Source organism: Mobula birostris, chromosome 2 (assembly GCF_030028105.1).
Source record: "Mobula birostris isolate sMobBir1 chromosome 2, sMobBir1.hap1, whole genome shotgun sequence".
Lineage (NCBI taxonomy): Eukaryota > Metazoa > Chordata > Chondrichthyes > Myliobatiformes > Myliobatidae > Mobula > Mobula birostris.
The window spans coordinates 129,524,766-129,540,223 of record NC_092371.1 but is presented as its reverse complement, the minus strand read 5'-3'; the positions used below and the strand labels follow the sequence as shown (position 1 = coordinate 129,540,223).

The 15,458-nt window shown below is 41.6% G+C and overlaps 1 protein-coding gene across 1 annotated transcript in view; it reads left to right on the top strand.

The window, feature by feature from the left end:
* Window positions 1–15,458, top strand: part of acbd3 (acyl-Coenzyme A binding domain containing 3) — an 87,992-nt gene that overhangs the window by 26,419 nt on the left and 46,115 nt on the right. The window contains exon 2 of the mRNA XM_072280145.1: window positions 8,480–8,621. Coding sequence (XP_072136246.1) covers window positions 8,480–8,621 — 142 coding nt within the window. The remainder of the gene's footprint in view (window positions 1–8,479; window positions 8,622–15,458) is intronic.

Sequence of the window (15,458 nt, the reverse complement as noted above, 5' to 3'; positions counted from 1 at the left end):
CTGCAATCCAGTGTGTTCCAAATGACATTTCTTGGATTAGAAGCCATTTTACCTGTCCGAATTTGACTTTTGTGACTCCATTCTCCTTGACTCCCAATTTTCTTCCAAAAGAACCTACCAGCTCTCAAAGATTTGCAGAACAGGGGGGCATGTAATTCTTTCTCTCAAATTTCCAAATATTCGGTTGTTGGCTGTTATGCAAGTGACCAGATAAGTACCAAATGTAAATACTTTTAATTACTCTATTTTTCTCTTTCCTCTTCCCCCATAGGTTAATTTGCATATTCGTGGTTCAGCCCTCTGTGTAGGATAGTGTTTGACATGTTAGTAAATTCAATTCTGTACTGTATTCACCCAAACTGTACAGTATTCTTTTATATTTGACTGCATTAGTTTTTAAGAGAAGCATGAAAGCATTTCCTCAACAAATTAATAATGGAAAATGAAATTTCATTGAGCAGCTAATCTGTAACCCCTGACTTGGATAGGTGAAGATTTTAGGGCTCTAACAATAGAGTATCACCCTGTACTATCTTTTGAACATACATACACTTAGGATTGTGGCACAGTGGTTGAGTGTCTGCTTGTATTGTCTTTTGGGCACAGATACACTTGGAATTGTTGCACGGTAGCTGAGTATTAAGTTACACTGATGTAATAGATTAGCTGTCAACTGGTTGGCAAGATGCAGTCAGGGCATAATTGTATCACCGGCCTCATAAAACAAAGACTTACATCTTTACAGTGTCCTTTGCAACTCTGGGACTTGCTGACTGATGAACACTAGCATGCTTATAATAGTGTTTAAAAGTGTGGGGCACAGCTAAGGTGGATGGTAAGAGTTCTTTCCCCCCAGGGTAGGGAGTCGAAAACTAAGGAGCGTAGTTAAGGGAAAGGTTTAAAAGAAACAGTTAGGCATGCAAAAGGTGGTGAGTGTTTGGAATGAGAGGAAGTGATTGAGGGGAGGTGTCATACATTTAAGAGCAATTGGATAGCTCTTTGAGAGCTGGGGCTTGGAGGGATTGCAGCAGGAAGTTGGGACTAAGTAGATGGGCACTGTGTCAGCATGGACTATTTGGACTGAAGGGCCTGTGATGCTTTATTGCTCTGCTGCCACATCAGGTACTGAGGAAACGTTTTCATGAAGAAAAAAAATCTCAAATAAACACACTTCTTGAACTGCTGATATCAACAAATGTACGGTGAAAGCATCAATGATTTCAGATATGCAGATGACACTGTTAATTGCAAGAACGGAGGAAGAACTACAACACCTACTTGATATAACTATTGAAGAAAGTGCAAAAATGGGTCTATCTATCAATTACAAAAAGACAATGTATGGTGATATCCAAAAAGAAGAAGAATCCTATCTGCAGGCTGAGAATAAACGGGGAAGACATAAAACAAGTACAGAACTTTTGATACTTAGGAAGCTGGTTGACATCAGATGGCAGATGCAACATGGACATCAAAAGAGAATAGGGATGGCAAAAGACACGAGAATGAAGACTAATTATAATATAGGCATGACAACCTGCCTCAGAGTACTGAAATGTTACGTTTATCCAGTAATGTTGGACAATATCTAGCAACATGAAACAAATTGAAGCAGCAGAGATGTGGTTTTTGAGGAGGATGCAAAGAATATCATAGACGAAACAAATATCTAACGAGGATGTCATGAACAGAGCAAACACAAAAAGAGAAATAATGTATGAGATCATGAAAAGACAATGTAACTTCTTTGGACATGTGATTAGGAAAGAGGAGTTAGAATGCATGGTAATTATGAGAAAGATTGAAAGGAAGAAAGCAAGAGGAAGACAAAGACAAATGATGATGGAGACAGCAGCCGGAGAACTGGAAATGAATACCAATGAATTGATCTACTTGACCCGAAACAGGAGTGTGTGGGCCATGGTAGTCAAAGCTCAAACTGGGCACGGCACCTGATGATGATGATGACGACGGCATGGGTAAAGAAGTGAAACCCCATTTCATAGGATGTATTGGAGGCTCCCCACCCAAATCTATCATTCTTGCACTGTGTCTATGAAATGTCTTGCAACCAATGAAGTGAATTTCAAATGTTGTCACTAGAGCAATGAAGTTAGTAGAGCCAATATGCAATACAATGGGGAGTGCAGGTGATATTTCTAGCTTTCGGTAGCCTACCTATGGAGAACTCCATCTGCTTCGGGTATCAGTGGAGTTGGTACAGAAGGTTTATTACTGTCCAGACTTGCACTTGTCTTTGAAAGGAAAGTAGAGCTTGCATACTGTTTCATCTAGAACTCCCAAGCAGAATCAGAATCGGGTTTATTACCACCGGCATGTGACGTGAAATGTAATGAATGTTTCTGCTGCAATGTTTGTCAGGCTGTAGGATACGGACATATAAACGGAGAATCGAGGAGCATTTCAACTCCTCAGACCCCCGGTGCATGTGGCATGGCATACAGGTCATTACAGACTTCAAACCACCTAGTACTGTGCCCCCTTCCAGCTCTGCTTCCCTCCCTGATGAGCTCAATTACTTCTACGCTCGCTTTGACCAAGAGAACAAGGAGGTCATCCTCAAAGCAGATCTCCCACCTGGTGAACTGCCTCTCTCACTTTCCACCTCTGATGTTTGTGCTACCTTGAGCAGGGTGAATATACGGAAGGCAGCTGGTTAGGATGGAATACCTGCCTGTGTGCTCAGTCTGTGCAGGGCAGTTGGCTGGGGTTTTCATGGACATTTTTAATCTGTCCCTGGCCCAGGCAGTTGTCCCCACAAGCTTCAAGATTGCCACCATCGTGCCAGTACCAAAGCATTCCACTGCCACGGGCCTGAATAACTACCGCCCAGTTGCACTCACCCTCATAATTGCAAAGTGCTTTGAGAGACTGGTTCTATCACATCTGAAATCCTGTCTGCCCACTACCCTGGACCCCATCAATTTGCCTATCAGAGCAGCAGGTCTACAAAGGACGCCATCTCCACGGCAGTTCGTTCTGCCCTGACCCACCTGGACAGCTCCAACTCTTACATCAGAATGCTGTTCATTGACTTTAGTTTGGCATTCAGTACTGTGATCCCCTCCAAGCTGATCGCCAAATTTCACCAGCTTGGTATCAGTTCATCCCTCTGCAATTGGACCTTGGACTTTCTGACTAACAGACCCCAATCAGTTAAGTTAGACAACCTCTCCTCCTCCACTTTCACCCTGAACGCCGGCGTGCCTCAAGGCTGTGTGCTGAGCCCTCTTCTGTACTCCCTTTTCACCTATGACTGCATTCCTGTACATGGTCCTAACTCCATAATCAAGTTCGCAGACGACACCATGGTGGTTGGTCTGATCAGAGGGGATGATGAGACGGCCTACAGGGACGAGGTCCAGCATGGTGTGCTGATATCAACCTGGCCCTTAACACCCAGAAGACCAAGGAGATCATTGTGGACTTCAGGCATGCTAGGAGCCACACTCATGTCTCCATCTACATCAACGGAACTGTAGTGGAGCGTGTATTAAGCTTCAAATTCCTTGGTGTCCACATTTCCGATGATCTCACCTGTTCCCTGAACTCCTCCATCCTGATCAAAAAGGCGCAATAGCGCCTTTATTTCCTGCGGAGCATCAAGAAAGCTCACCTCTGTCCCAGGATACTGATGGACTTTTACCGCTGTACCATTGAGAGCATACTCACCAACTGCATCTCAGTGTGGTATAGCAATTGTCCCGTACCGGACCGCAAAGCACTCCAACAGGTGTTGAAAACTGCCCAGTGGATTATTGGCACCCAGTTGCCCACCATTGAGAACATTTGCCATAAACGCTGCCTGGGCAGGGTGAAAAGCATTATCAAGGATGCATCTCACCCAAACCATGGACTTTTTACTCTCCTCCCATCCGGTAGGTGCTACAGGAGCCTCTGCTCCTGCACCAGCAGGCACAGGAAGAGCTTCTTCCCTGAGGCTGTGACCCTGCTGAACCTCATATCACAGCACTAAGCAGTATTGCATCCGTATTGTACTGTCTCAGTACTTTTATATTTGTGTGCTGTAGCACTTACTTTCTATTCGCAGTTATTTTGTAAATACAGATCCACAATCCCTTATCTGAAATCCTTGGGGCCACTTGCATTTTGGAATTCAGAATTTTTCGGATTTCAGACCCACCCCCCCCCCGCCCCAGATACAAAAAAACACGTATGCTCGAGTCCCTTATTTAACCTGTCTCAGTGTGGTGGACTTTAGGACCCAGCGGCGCCATCAAACCTATGCACATCCTCCCGTATACTTTAAGTCATCTCTAGATTACTTATAATACCTAATGCTATGTAAATAATTGTTATACTGTATTGTTTAGGGAATAATGACAAGAAATTTTATTTTCAACGAAAACATTCAATAAAACATAAAAATATACAGCTTCAAATGAACCAAATCAAACACATGGTAAATGACTTATTGGAATAAATGTAGAACATCACTGTCACAATAAAACTTCAGTAACTTGTCTTTATTTAAATCATATACAGTGGTAGTTCCGACACTATCTTCTTCAGTAAGACACTGCACAGACACACCATGATCAAGCTTCTGCAATAACTCCACTTCCTGCGTTATTGATAGAGAAGATTCCTTCTCTTTTTCTCATTGTTACCCATAGGGGTATCTGCAGCTCTTTTTGACATTTTCACAGTGAAATTAAACACAAAATCAACAGTGAACACAAAATATCAGCGAACAGCAAATGCACGTGTAACCAGTAGGAGCGTTGAGCCACAGCTGACGTCTGGTGGCCTCTACTAGTGCTGCCATGTCACACCTGAGTGACGTCAGCTGTTGGCGAAAAAAACTTCGGTGTTCAGAGCTTTTAGGATTTCAGAATTTTGGATAAAGGAATGTGCACCTGTAATACTATTCTTTTGCACTTCTGGTTAGATGCTAATTGCATTTCATTGGCTTTATATCTGTATTCGGCACAATGACAATAAAGTTGAATCTAATCTAATCTAAATGTAGTGTTGCTTTGCCCTATACTATTGTAATTACGCAATATGTGTCAACAATAATACATATCTACGCCTCAGATAACCGTGACGAGCTAGAAGTGTTTGATGCTTCTGTTTTAAAACCTTTGCGTGGCGAGAAAATGAGTTGTTAAGAGTTTTGGGGGTGGAGCAGACATTAACAATTACTGTGGGACTGAAAAAGTAGTTTCAATCCCTGGGGATCATCTTAGTGTGAAAAGACAGTCTGATTTCCTCCTAAACTGTAAATACATTTTATGAAAGATCATTGACTTGAAACATTCTCTCAGTTCCTCTTTGAACAGATGTTGTCTATCTTTATGCATGTTTACAACATTCTATCCTTATGATTCCATTATAATATATAACAAATTTTACAGATGCACCTGTCATGAACCTCGTGACGGGAATAAAGAACCAGCAGAAATAGAAAACACTTTGGGGTCCAATATTGCTATAAACTAATAACATTTATTAGTAACTACGCAATACAGTGATATAAATGTAGATAAATCAAACAGGTTAGCAATGATTACATAAAAGTAAGTGTGGAATATATATGTATGACAAACCAAGCTTCCTTAAGTCTACGGATAAAAAGATACAGTCTCACGATGATGTGTAAAGTTCATTTCAGTGGTATTTAGTTGAGTAGTGATGGAGAGGGAGAGATTTGAGTCTTCAGGTGAGCTGATGCCATCGATCTTCTTGTTGTCCTTCGAAATCCTTTAAAAGTCACCGACTGTGACTTTAGCAAAGGGGACCGGTTTTCTGTGGTGGAGCTATCCCCCAGGGGAGGGTGGACACATGGACAACTCCCCACTAATCAACCCTTTTCCTCTTTCCACTGCAAGAGCGACTGATCGATCCACCTGATCGATCCTCCAAAACCCACTTTTTCTGTGGGCACAACAATGCTCATTCATTGTCCAAACATGTGTCTTAGGTCTATCACCTGACCTCCTATTTTATCTTCCCATACTGAACATCAACTGTCATTCAAATAACTCCTCCTTCCTCTCTCTGTGAAAGAAATGCAAGCAGGCAAAAGTCCTTGAGAAATGTCAACAACCTGCAGAAAATCATAACATTAATTGTCCATTTAATAACACGGCCTCGGTCACCATAGCAACTTATGAGCTGCTCGGTGCTGTCTCCAACTCAGCAGAAATCCAAAAGTTAACCAGTGCCTTAAAGTGACCGTCCAACAGTTAGTCTTCGTATCTCTCTCTCTCTTTCAAAACAAAATGTCAGTGGTAAATACCTCTCTCTGTCTTTTCAAAAGCACAGTTAATAGCGGTAATCCAGGGTCCCGTCACACACCATAGAAAGTGTCCCATCCAGATGTAGATCACAGTTTGCTGTGGCAATTATTCTGCCTGACACCACAAGAAGTTGCAGAGAATTGTGAACCATCTTGCACTTCATCCCCTTCCCTATCTCCTTACTCCAACTTCTCTTTTTTCTTTGTAGTCCTGATGAAGGATCTCTGCCAAAACGTCGACTGTTTACTCTTTCCCATAGCTGCCTGGCCTTCTGCTACATTTTGTATGTGTTGTCCAAACCTTGGCTTTTTTTAATTTATTTATCTATCTATCTATCTAGAGCACTGAACAGGCCTTTTATTTATATATTTATTGTGATAGAGCACAGAACAGGCCTTTCCAGCTTTGAGCCATGCCACTCGGCATCCCCCCCCAATTTAACCTTAACCTAATTTTCAGCTCTGGATAGTTTTCAGGGTTCTGATAGATACCAAGTTACTGTTGAGACTTTTCAAACTTTCAGTAGTAAGCTAATTACAGTCAATCTTAGATTTAGCAAATTGATGTATTACTGGAAAATCTTTGGAGTGAGAAAATTCAGGGCAAAGTGCATTTAAGTATTTCAGTATTCTGTATCCCTATATAGAGACATACACAATAATCATCATTGTGAAAGATAGTGTCATAAATCACATGATAAAAACACATGGCTGTAAGAGTCAATGGCAGTTTAGTGAAAATTCTTAAAACATTCATAAATTGAATTGCTGTAATATAGAGAATCTTCAGAAATTATTTGACAAAAAATATTTTTGGGCTATCAGTTTTTCTGGCATAGAGTGTATTTATCACCCATGTCTCGCTACCCTCCAGAAGATGACTACGAACAAGCTTTTCATTCCCTGCTGTCAGTGTAGTGTGGTACTCACAATTTGCTATTGTAAGTTCAGGTATAAACCTGTTTTTACAGGTCCCACTTCACATGGAAGAGAGCCCAGTGATCCAAAAATCTGAAGCTCTCCCACCTGCATCATCTCCTTAGCCACAAGTTGAACTGTATTCTTTTCCTACAGTATTTCTAGCCTCAATAATGTGTGGCACGGATAGCAATCCTGAGGTGCTGTTCTTTAGCTTATCCCCCGAACTCCCTGAGCTCACTTTGTCACCCTTCCTGCCAATGTGGACTACCCCTGGCTACTTGCCCTTCCTGAGGTGTCCCTGACTTTGGCACCTAGGTGACAACAAACCATCTGGGAATCTTGTTCTCGTGTCTGTTTCCCTAACCAATGAATTCCCTATGTCCTGTCACTACTGGTCTGTGCTCTGAGCCACAAAGCCTGACTCAACGTCGGAGACATTGACGCTGCAGCTTTCCCCTGGTAGCCATCAGCTGATCTAGATTTCCCTTATGCATTTAGTTACTCTGTTTACAGTGAGTGTAACAACAAAAATTGCTCTGAAGTCAAGTAGTACTGAAACTGGATCTCCTCGGGTTATGAGACATGGATACAGCAGATGCTGGAATCTGGAGCAAAAAATGAGCTTGCAGGACAAACTCAGATCGACTAACATCTTTGGAGGGAAATGGGCCATCTCCATTTTGGGATGAGACCCTTCATCTGGACTGTAAGAAGGGAGGTGATCAGTATAAAGGAGTGATGAGGTGGTGTGGGACAAGAGCTTATAAGTGATTGGTGAATCCAGGTGCGGAGGGTGATTGACGGATGGGGTCAGGTGGGTGGATGTGATTGGTGGGGGTAGATAGTGGAATCAGTGACTGAATATTTCCCTCATAGATATTGCCTGACCCACTGAGTTTCTGCAGAAGCTAATTTTTTCCCCTGGTGTTGAGTTGTTCTCAGAGATCTGATTCCAAGAGCAAGTGTACCTAAAGCTTTGGTGGAATCAGTAAGAGCAGTGTACTAAAGCTTAGGTTGTATCAATAAGCCAGGTTTCACATAATAAACATCAACTGTATTCTGCTATTTCGGAATCCAGGTGTAACCTCGGTGGCTTTTGTCTAAAGCACGAAGAATCTCCAGTAAAATAGTGGCTTCTAAAGGAAACATTGCTAACCATCTGGGAGCTTGGCTATGTGGATGAAATGCTAGATTACTCTATCAATCTAAATGTGAGGAAATTTAGAGCAGCATGTTAAAAGGAATTCTAACCTTTTATATTTCCATTTACAGAAAAAGATGGAAAAGCATTTCACCCAACATATGAAGAAAAACTGAAGCTTGTCGCTCTGCACAAACAGATTTCTGTCGGCCCCTATAGTCCTGACTCTTGTCCAGAGGTTGGCTTCTTTGATGTACTTGGCAATGACAGGAGGTAATTGTGACCTGATTCTCAACGATTATTTCAGGCTTGCACACTCTCAGCTTCATTCTTTAGTAGCTTCCAATTTAGTGGGCATTCAGAAATATAAGTGGAAATTTCATTAGGAACCTAAGGCAAAATACTAAAACTTGAGAGTCAAGAGGGAGTAAAGGATTTCTCCAGAGCAATAAGCTAGATGCACCCACAAAAATAGCCAGGTATTATGTGTCTTTTAAATGCTTCAGGTTGATCGTCTGCTTTATAAATTCCTCCATTTAAGGCTCTAATGTAGCCTTCACTGAATTTTCTAATCATCCTCATTTTTATCTCTTCTGGATACTGGTTACGCCTTTGAGTGGCTTGGCCTTTAGCTCTGATATTTGGAACATCATTCTTCTTCAGTGATGCTCCTTAAAAGCTAACTTGTTGACCAAACTTTTGGTTACCTACCTCAAAACTCCCATAGATGACTGAGTCATTTTGAGAAGCTTAGAAGATGACTAAGAGAAAGTTCAATAAATAGGGACTTAAATTGAAGGCAGTTGTTTAAATGGGTGATGGCGGATATTGGTGGGGAACTTAAATAGCGACACAAGAGACTGCAGGTGCTAAAACCTGGAGTAAGCAGAAAAGACGGAAGAACGTAACGGGTCAGGCGGCATCTGTGGAGTGAAATGAACAGTCAACATTTTGGGTTGAAGCAGTTCATTTGGACCGACCTATTTCAGATGAAGGGTCTCAACCTGAAACATCAGCTAGTCACTTATCTCAATAGATGTTGCCTGACCTGCTGAGTCCCTCCAGCTTTTGCGTGTTGCTGGGGATCTTAAATATGCTGCCTGAAAAGTAATGGGGCCAGATTACTTAATGTGTTGTGGCCTTTTGGGTAATGGACTGAAAATATTTTGTGTGTAAATTATTCTGTTTATGAAGGCCATACTGAATTGAACATCTGTTTTCTGTGCAATAAAATTGTACCAACGCACCTTTAAAACTGTGATCAAGCTTTTTGTTGATCAGCAGATATGCAGCTGATTGCAGGACTTATTAAACTAGGCCTTGTCTTCATTTTGTTTCTCTTGGTTAATTTTTTTTAACATTACAAAACTTTAAAGAAAATCTTTTTATTAAAGAATTCTATCAACAGTAAATTGCTGTGAACATCCTGCACAATAGCAGTTTATGAAGAGAGAGCAAAGAAAGATTAACCTCTCATCAACACTTAACCCATTAGATGCTATCTGATATGCTGTGTTGCTTGCTACTTTCAAATTCTATTATAATTCTTTTATTAAAATCATATAAAACCTTTTTCTTTAAATGTATAATCTTTCAATTATTCTTTTCCTCAGTATCTACCTAACAGCCTTTATTTTTCCTTTCTCAACCATTGTCTCTGCTTTTATTTTGATATTCATTATTAGCAACACATGCTTACATCATCACTGCCTTTATCACACAATTCCACAACACCATCGTCTTGAAGAAGCTGGTTGTGTACTGCCTTGCATTGTTGCAGTCCTTCTGGGTAAGGCACAGTACTGGTGGGGAGGGACCCAGTGATAGTTCCATTTCCAAGCCTGGATATTAATGCCTGCGGGTGATGTTGCTTGCCACATGCTTGTTGCATTCATACTAAAGACCAAGCATCATACAGCTTGGAAGTAAGCCCGGGCTAACCAGAGGGATGCCGGTAGACTATGGCAAGGTCTAAATGAGATCACTGAGCGCAAAGAAAAGGCTGGGAATATCAATAACTGTAGTGCTTCTCTTCCTAATGAACTTAATGTATTCTACGCAAGATTCGAACAGAAGAGGAGCGTCCCGTTCCCTCCGGGTGAACTGGACCTGGTGGTATCGAGATTCATCGTCACCGAGGAGGACGTTAGAAGGGCCTTCCTGAAGATAAATCCAAGGAAGGCGACGGGCCCAGATGGCGTCCTGGGACGGGTTCTCCGGGCCTGTGCAAGCGAGCTAGCTGGAGTGTTTGCTGATATCTTCCACTGCTCCTTGCTTCAGTCTAAGATCCCCTCGTGTCTTAAGAAGGCAACGATAATCCCAGTGCCAAAGGAGAGCAAGGTGGCATGCCTGAATGACGATCGACCTGTGGCTCTGACATCAATTGCTATGAAGTGCTTCGAGCGATTGGTTGTGGCACACATCAACCACAGCCTACCGGTCAACCACAACGCTTTGCAATTCGCCTACCGGAGCAACAGGTCAACGGCAGATGCCATCTCTCTGGCCCTACATTCCCCCTTAGAACACCTGGAGAATAAAGACGCATATGTAAGGCTCCTTTTCATTGACTACAGCTCTGCCTTTAATACCATCATTCCAAATAAACTGATTCCTAAGCTCTGGAACCTGGGCCTTAGCACTCAGATCTGCAGCTGGATCTTCAACTTCCTCACAGACAGGACCCAGGCTGTAAAAATAGGGGACGAGCTCTCCTCTACAATCACTCTGAGCACCGGTGCCCCACAAGGCTGTGTACTCAGCCCCCTGCTGTACTCACTGTACACCCATGAATGTGTAGCCAAGTTTCCATCGAACTCAATATATAAGTTTGCTGATGACACCACAATTGTAGGCCGTATCTCAGGTAATGATGAGTTTGAGTACAGAGAGGAAATTAAGAACCTGGTGGCATGGTGCGAAGACAATAAACTATCCCTCAATGTCAGCAAGACGAAGGAATTGGTTGTTGACTTCAGAAGGAGTAGCGGACTGCATGACCCCATTTACATTGGTGGTGTGCAAGTGGAACAGGTCAAAAGCTTTAAGTTCCTCGGGGTCAATATCACAAATGACTTGATTTGTCGAACCAAGCAGAGTTCACTGCCAAGAAGGCCCACCAGTGCCTTTACTTCCTGAGAAAGCTGAAGAAATTTGGCCTGTCCCCTAAAACCCTCACTAATTTTTATAGATGCACCGTAGAAAGCATTCTTCTAGGGTGCATCACAACCTGGTATGGAATTTGTCCTGTCCAAGACCGGAAGAAGCTGCAGAAGATTGTGAACATCACACAAACCAGTCTTCCATCCTTGGACTCACTTTACACCGCACGCTGTCGGAGCAGTGCTGCCAGGATAATCAAGGACATGACCCACCCAGCCAACACACTTTTCGTCCCTCTTCCCTCCTGGAGAAGGCTCAGGAGCTTGAAGGCTCGTATGGGAACAGCTTCTTTCCAACTGTGATAAGACTGCTGAACGGATCCTGACCCGGATCTGGGCTGTACCCTCCAAATATCTGGACCTACCTCTCGGTTTTTTGCACTACCTTACTTTCCCTTTTCTATTTTCTATTTATGATTTATAATTTAAATTTTTACTATTTACTATCGATTTGTACTCCAGGGAGCGCAAAGCGCAGAATCAAATATCGCTGTGATGATTGTACGCTCTAGTATCAATTGTTTGGCGATAGTAAAGTAACCCATCGAGTAAGTGTCAGCCATAAATCATCCATTTACACTCATCCTATACTAATGCTGTTCTGTTCTCCCATATTCCCATCAATTTCCCACACCACTCCCACCCACACATGGAATAATTTATAGTAACTATTGGCCTACAAATCCTGCATGTCTTTGGGATGAGTGAGGAGACCCACATGTACTAGCAGAATGTGAAGAATCTGAGCAGCACCTATGGTCAGGATTTAAGCTGTGAAGCAGTAGCTCAACCAGCTGTGCTGCTGTGACCTACTTGGTGGAGGTCAGAATTCGGATGTTGCCATTGAAGAATCTGTTTACTGGACAGCTGACTTAAGTACCCCGTGGTCATATTTTTAAATGGAGCCAACAAAGCCACATGCTCCATATGAACTGAACTGATTATCAGATTTATCTTCAAAACATATTTGCATTTTACTGAATCTTAATACATCTTCACATACCCTTTCAAAATGCCATTTATGTTTTTTAAATTTAGAAAATGTATGTATTATTTATATCGCAAACATGGAAGGAAGGGAAAAACATAGAAAGATTAGAGTCAGACATCATTGAAACAGACCCTTAGGACCAACTCATCTTTGCTGACCTTGATGCCACTAGCTTATTCCTATTTACACGGGTTTGGCTCCTATTGCTCTAAACCCCTCCTGTTCATGTACTTACCCAAATGTCTTAAATATTATTATACCTCCTCACCCACTTCCAGTGGCGGCTCCATTCACATACACAAAACCCTCTGCATTAAGACCCCTTGAGACCCTTTAAAATTTTTCCTCTCTTACCTTACTTTTCCCTCCAGTTTTTAGTTTCCCTTCCCTGAAGACAGAGTATGTACATTTACACTTTTTGTACCCCTCATGATTTATACAGCACAGTATGGTCACCCCTCAATTCCTTATGTTTCAAGGAATCAAGTCCTAACCTGCCCAACCTTCCCCAATAACTTAAGCCCTCGAGTTCAGGCAGCATCCTCGTAAATCTGCTCTGCCCTTTTTCCAATTTAATGATATCACTCCTATAATAAGACAGCCAAAAGAGCACACATTCCTCCCGGTGCAGTTTCACTGCTATGGATTAGTTGGAGAAAGGTCATGTTGAGAAAAACATGATGGAGACCAGTCCTTCTGGTGTATTATAATTTTCATGTCTTTTGTAGCATTGCGGAGACTTATTCTATTGCATTCATGTCATAAAGAAAAGAAGAGGGTAGAGATGAGGCAAAGGTATATATCCAGTGAAGCTGAAGAAACTGATATTTCCAAATTAGAATAGTGAGACTCAGAAGGAAACCATCTCTCTTAGACTTGTTAAAAGTATAGAAATGGAATTAAAATTGTCATACAAAAAGGAGCAGAATTGTAAACTGTGAACAGTATCTTTGTCACCAGTGCTAAGTGTTATAATTTGCTTCAGTGCCTTTGTACAAGGCAGACAGGTGTGAGTGTGGGTGAGTGTGTGTGTGTGTGGGGGGGGTGAGTGTGTGTGGGGGTGAGTGTGTGTGGGGGTGGGGGTGAGTGTGTGTGGAGGGTGAGTCTGTGGGTGTGGGGGGGTGAGTGAGTGTGTGTGTGTGTGTATATCAGTGTGCACCTGCACTTGGTACGTAAACTGCACTTGAAAGTCAGTTCATATACTGCTAAGATTTCCTGGGAATATTAACAGCATCTCAACAGTGTACTTGTCTCTGGGCAGCAAAATTTACCAACTGATCTATTTGAGATGAAAGAATAAATGTGGTCAACAATGCCCTACTGTACTTTGAAAGAACATCTTCGTGCTCATGGCTTAATATATTTATAGTGAGTGTAATATGCTCTTTCAGATATCTTATTGCGACCATTGTAGAACACTGGGTCAACTCATTACCACATTATTATTGACAAGAACTCCCATTTCCATCACTTTAAAAGAGAGTAGAAACAAAAATCTCCATTATTTTGGTTTCTTACTTCCTACATGTACAGAAGAGATTGTAAAACCGAAAGCGTAACAGTCAGGCTACCTTTCTAGGTAAATAGCTGGAACTCTGTGTTACGTAGATAGCATTATAAGATCACAAGACTTAGGAGCAGAATTAGGCCAGTTATTTCTATCACGTCTGCTCCATCATTTCATTGCGGCTGATTTATTATCCCTCTTAACCCCATTTCCTGCCTTCTTCCCACAACATTTCACTCCCTGATTAATGAAGAATCTTTCAGCTTCTGCTTTAAATATACCAAAGGACATCCTGTCTGTGGCAATGAATCCCACAGATTCACCACTCTCTGACTAAAGAAAGTTTTCCTCATCTCTGCTAAAAATGGACATCCCTCAAATTCAGTTAACTTATAATTACAATTCACAGTTAACTGTTTTATTTAATATAACTATTTTTATTTCAGGAAAACTGCAAATCATCATTGAAACAGTTATCCTTTTAAATCGAAGGTGATGTTTTAAGGTTTTGTAAAAGGGAAAGTACTGCATTTATGTCTTGATTGTATCTATGAATGTTCTAATCCTGGTTATAAATTATCTGTTAGTTCAGTTCAGCACTTGTTCAGAACATTACTGTGGAACCCCTATCCTCAGATACAGACAGAAAGTCTACTCCTAGCACTCCATTACATTGTTTAAGAATGCTGCTTTGTCAGAGGCACTATAGCGTCTATGCAGCTTGTAGTGATCCATAGAGAAAAATCACTAAAGCTGGTCTACCACTCTTGTTTTATTGTGTTTACATAATGACAAGCTAGATGAGAATTAAAAAATTGCAATAGAACTGCATCTTGATATGACTTGGTAAAGTTGTGTTGAAGGAAACTCAAGGAGAAAGAAAAATACTGGCCTAGACCACCTTGACTGAGTGTTCAGTTGATGTGTCATAATTTTAATTTACTTTGTACTCAGCTGGGACCTCATATTTCACTCAGTCTATGTCTTTTGTAGAGGAAGTGGGTAGGGATGAGGGTGGGGCAGATGTGTTATGATGAATGTTGGGAATGCATAATGATAGAACCTGATGATGTCCTTGCTGCATTGTTGAATTTAACATACCCCCAAGTTTTCAGGCACCTCTGATTTAGAGACATTTCATAATTTTAAGCTGTTCTGTGGGTTTTCTTCTGTCCTCACTTCTAAAATAGAGCTAGCAGACTTTGAGAGCAGGAATGATGAGGGAGTTCTAAACCATGCTGGTGAAGGCAAAATGATATTACTTACATAATAATAGTGATCTGCATTTGTGTTTATGTAGGAAGTGAAGCGGGAAGTACACGTAAACTTGTATAAAGTCTTTTACAACCTCGGGACATCATGAAGCACTTAACTGCCAGTTTCCATTAGGAACTGCATCAGATTTGTTTTCACAAGCAGCAACCTCAGGGCTTTAGTACAGTTATTCTGAG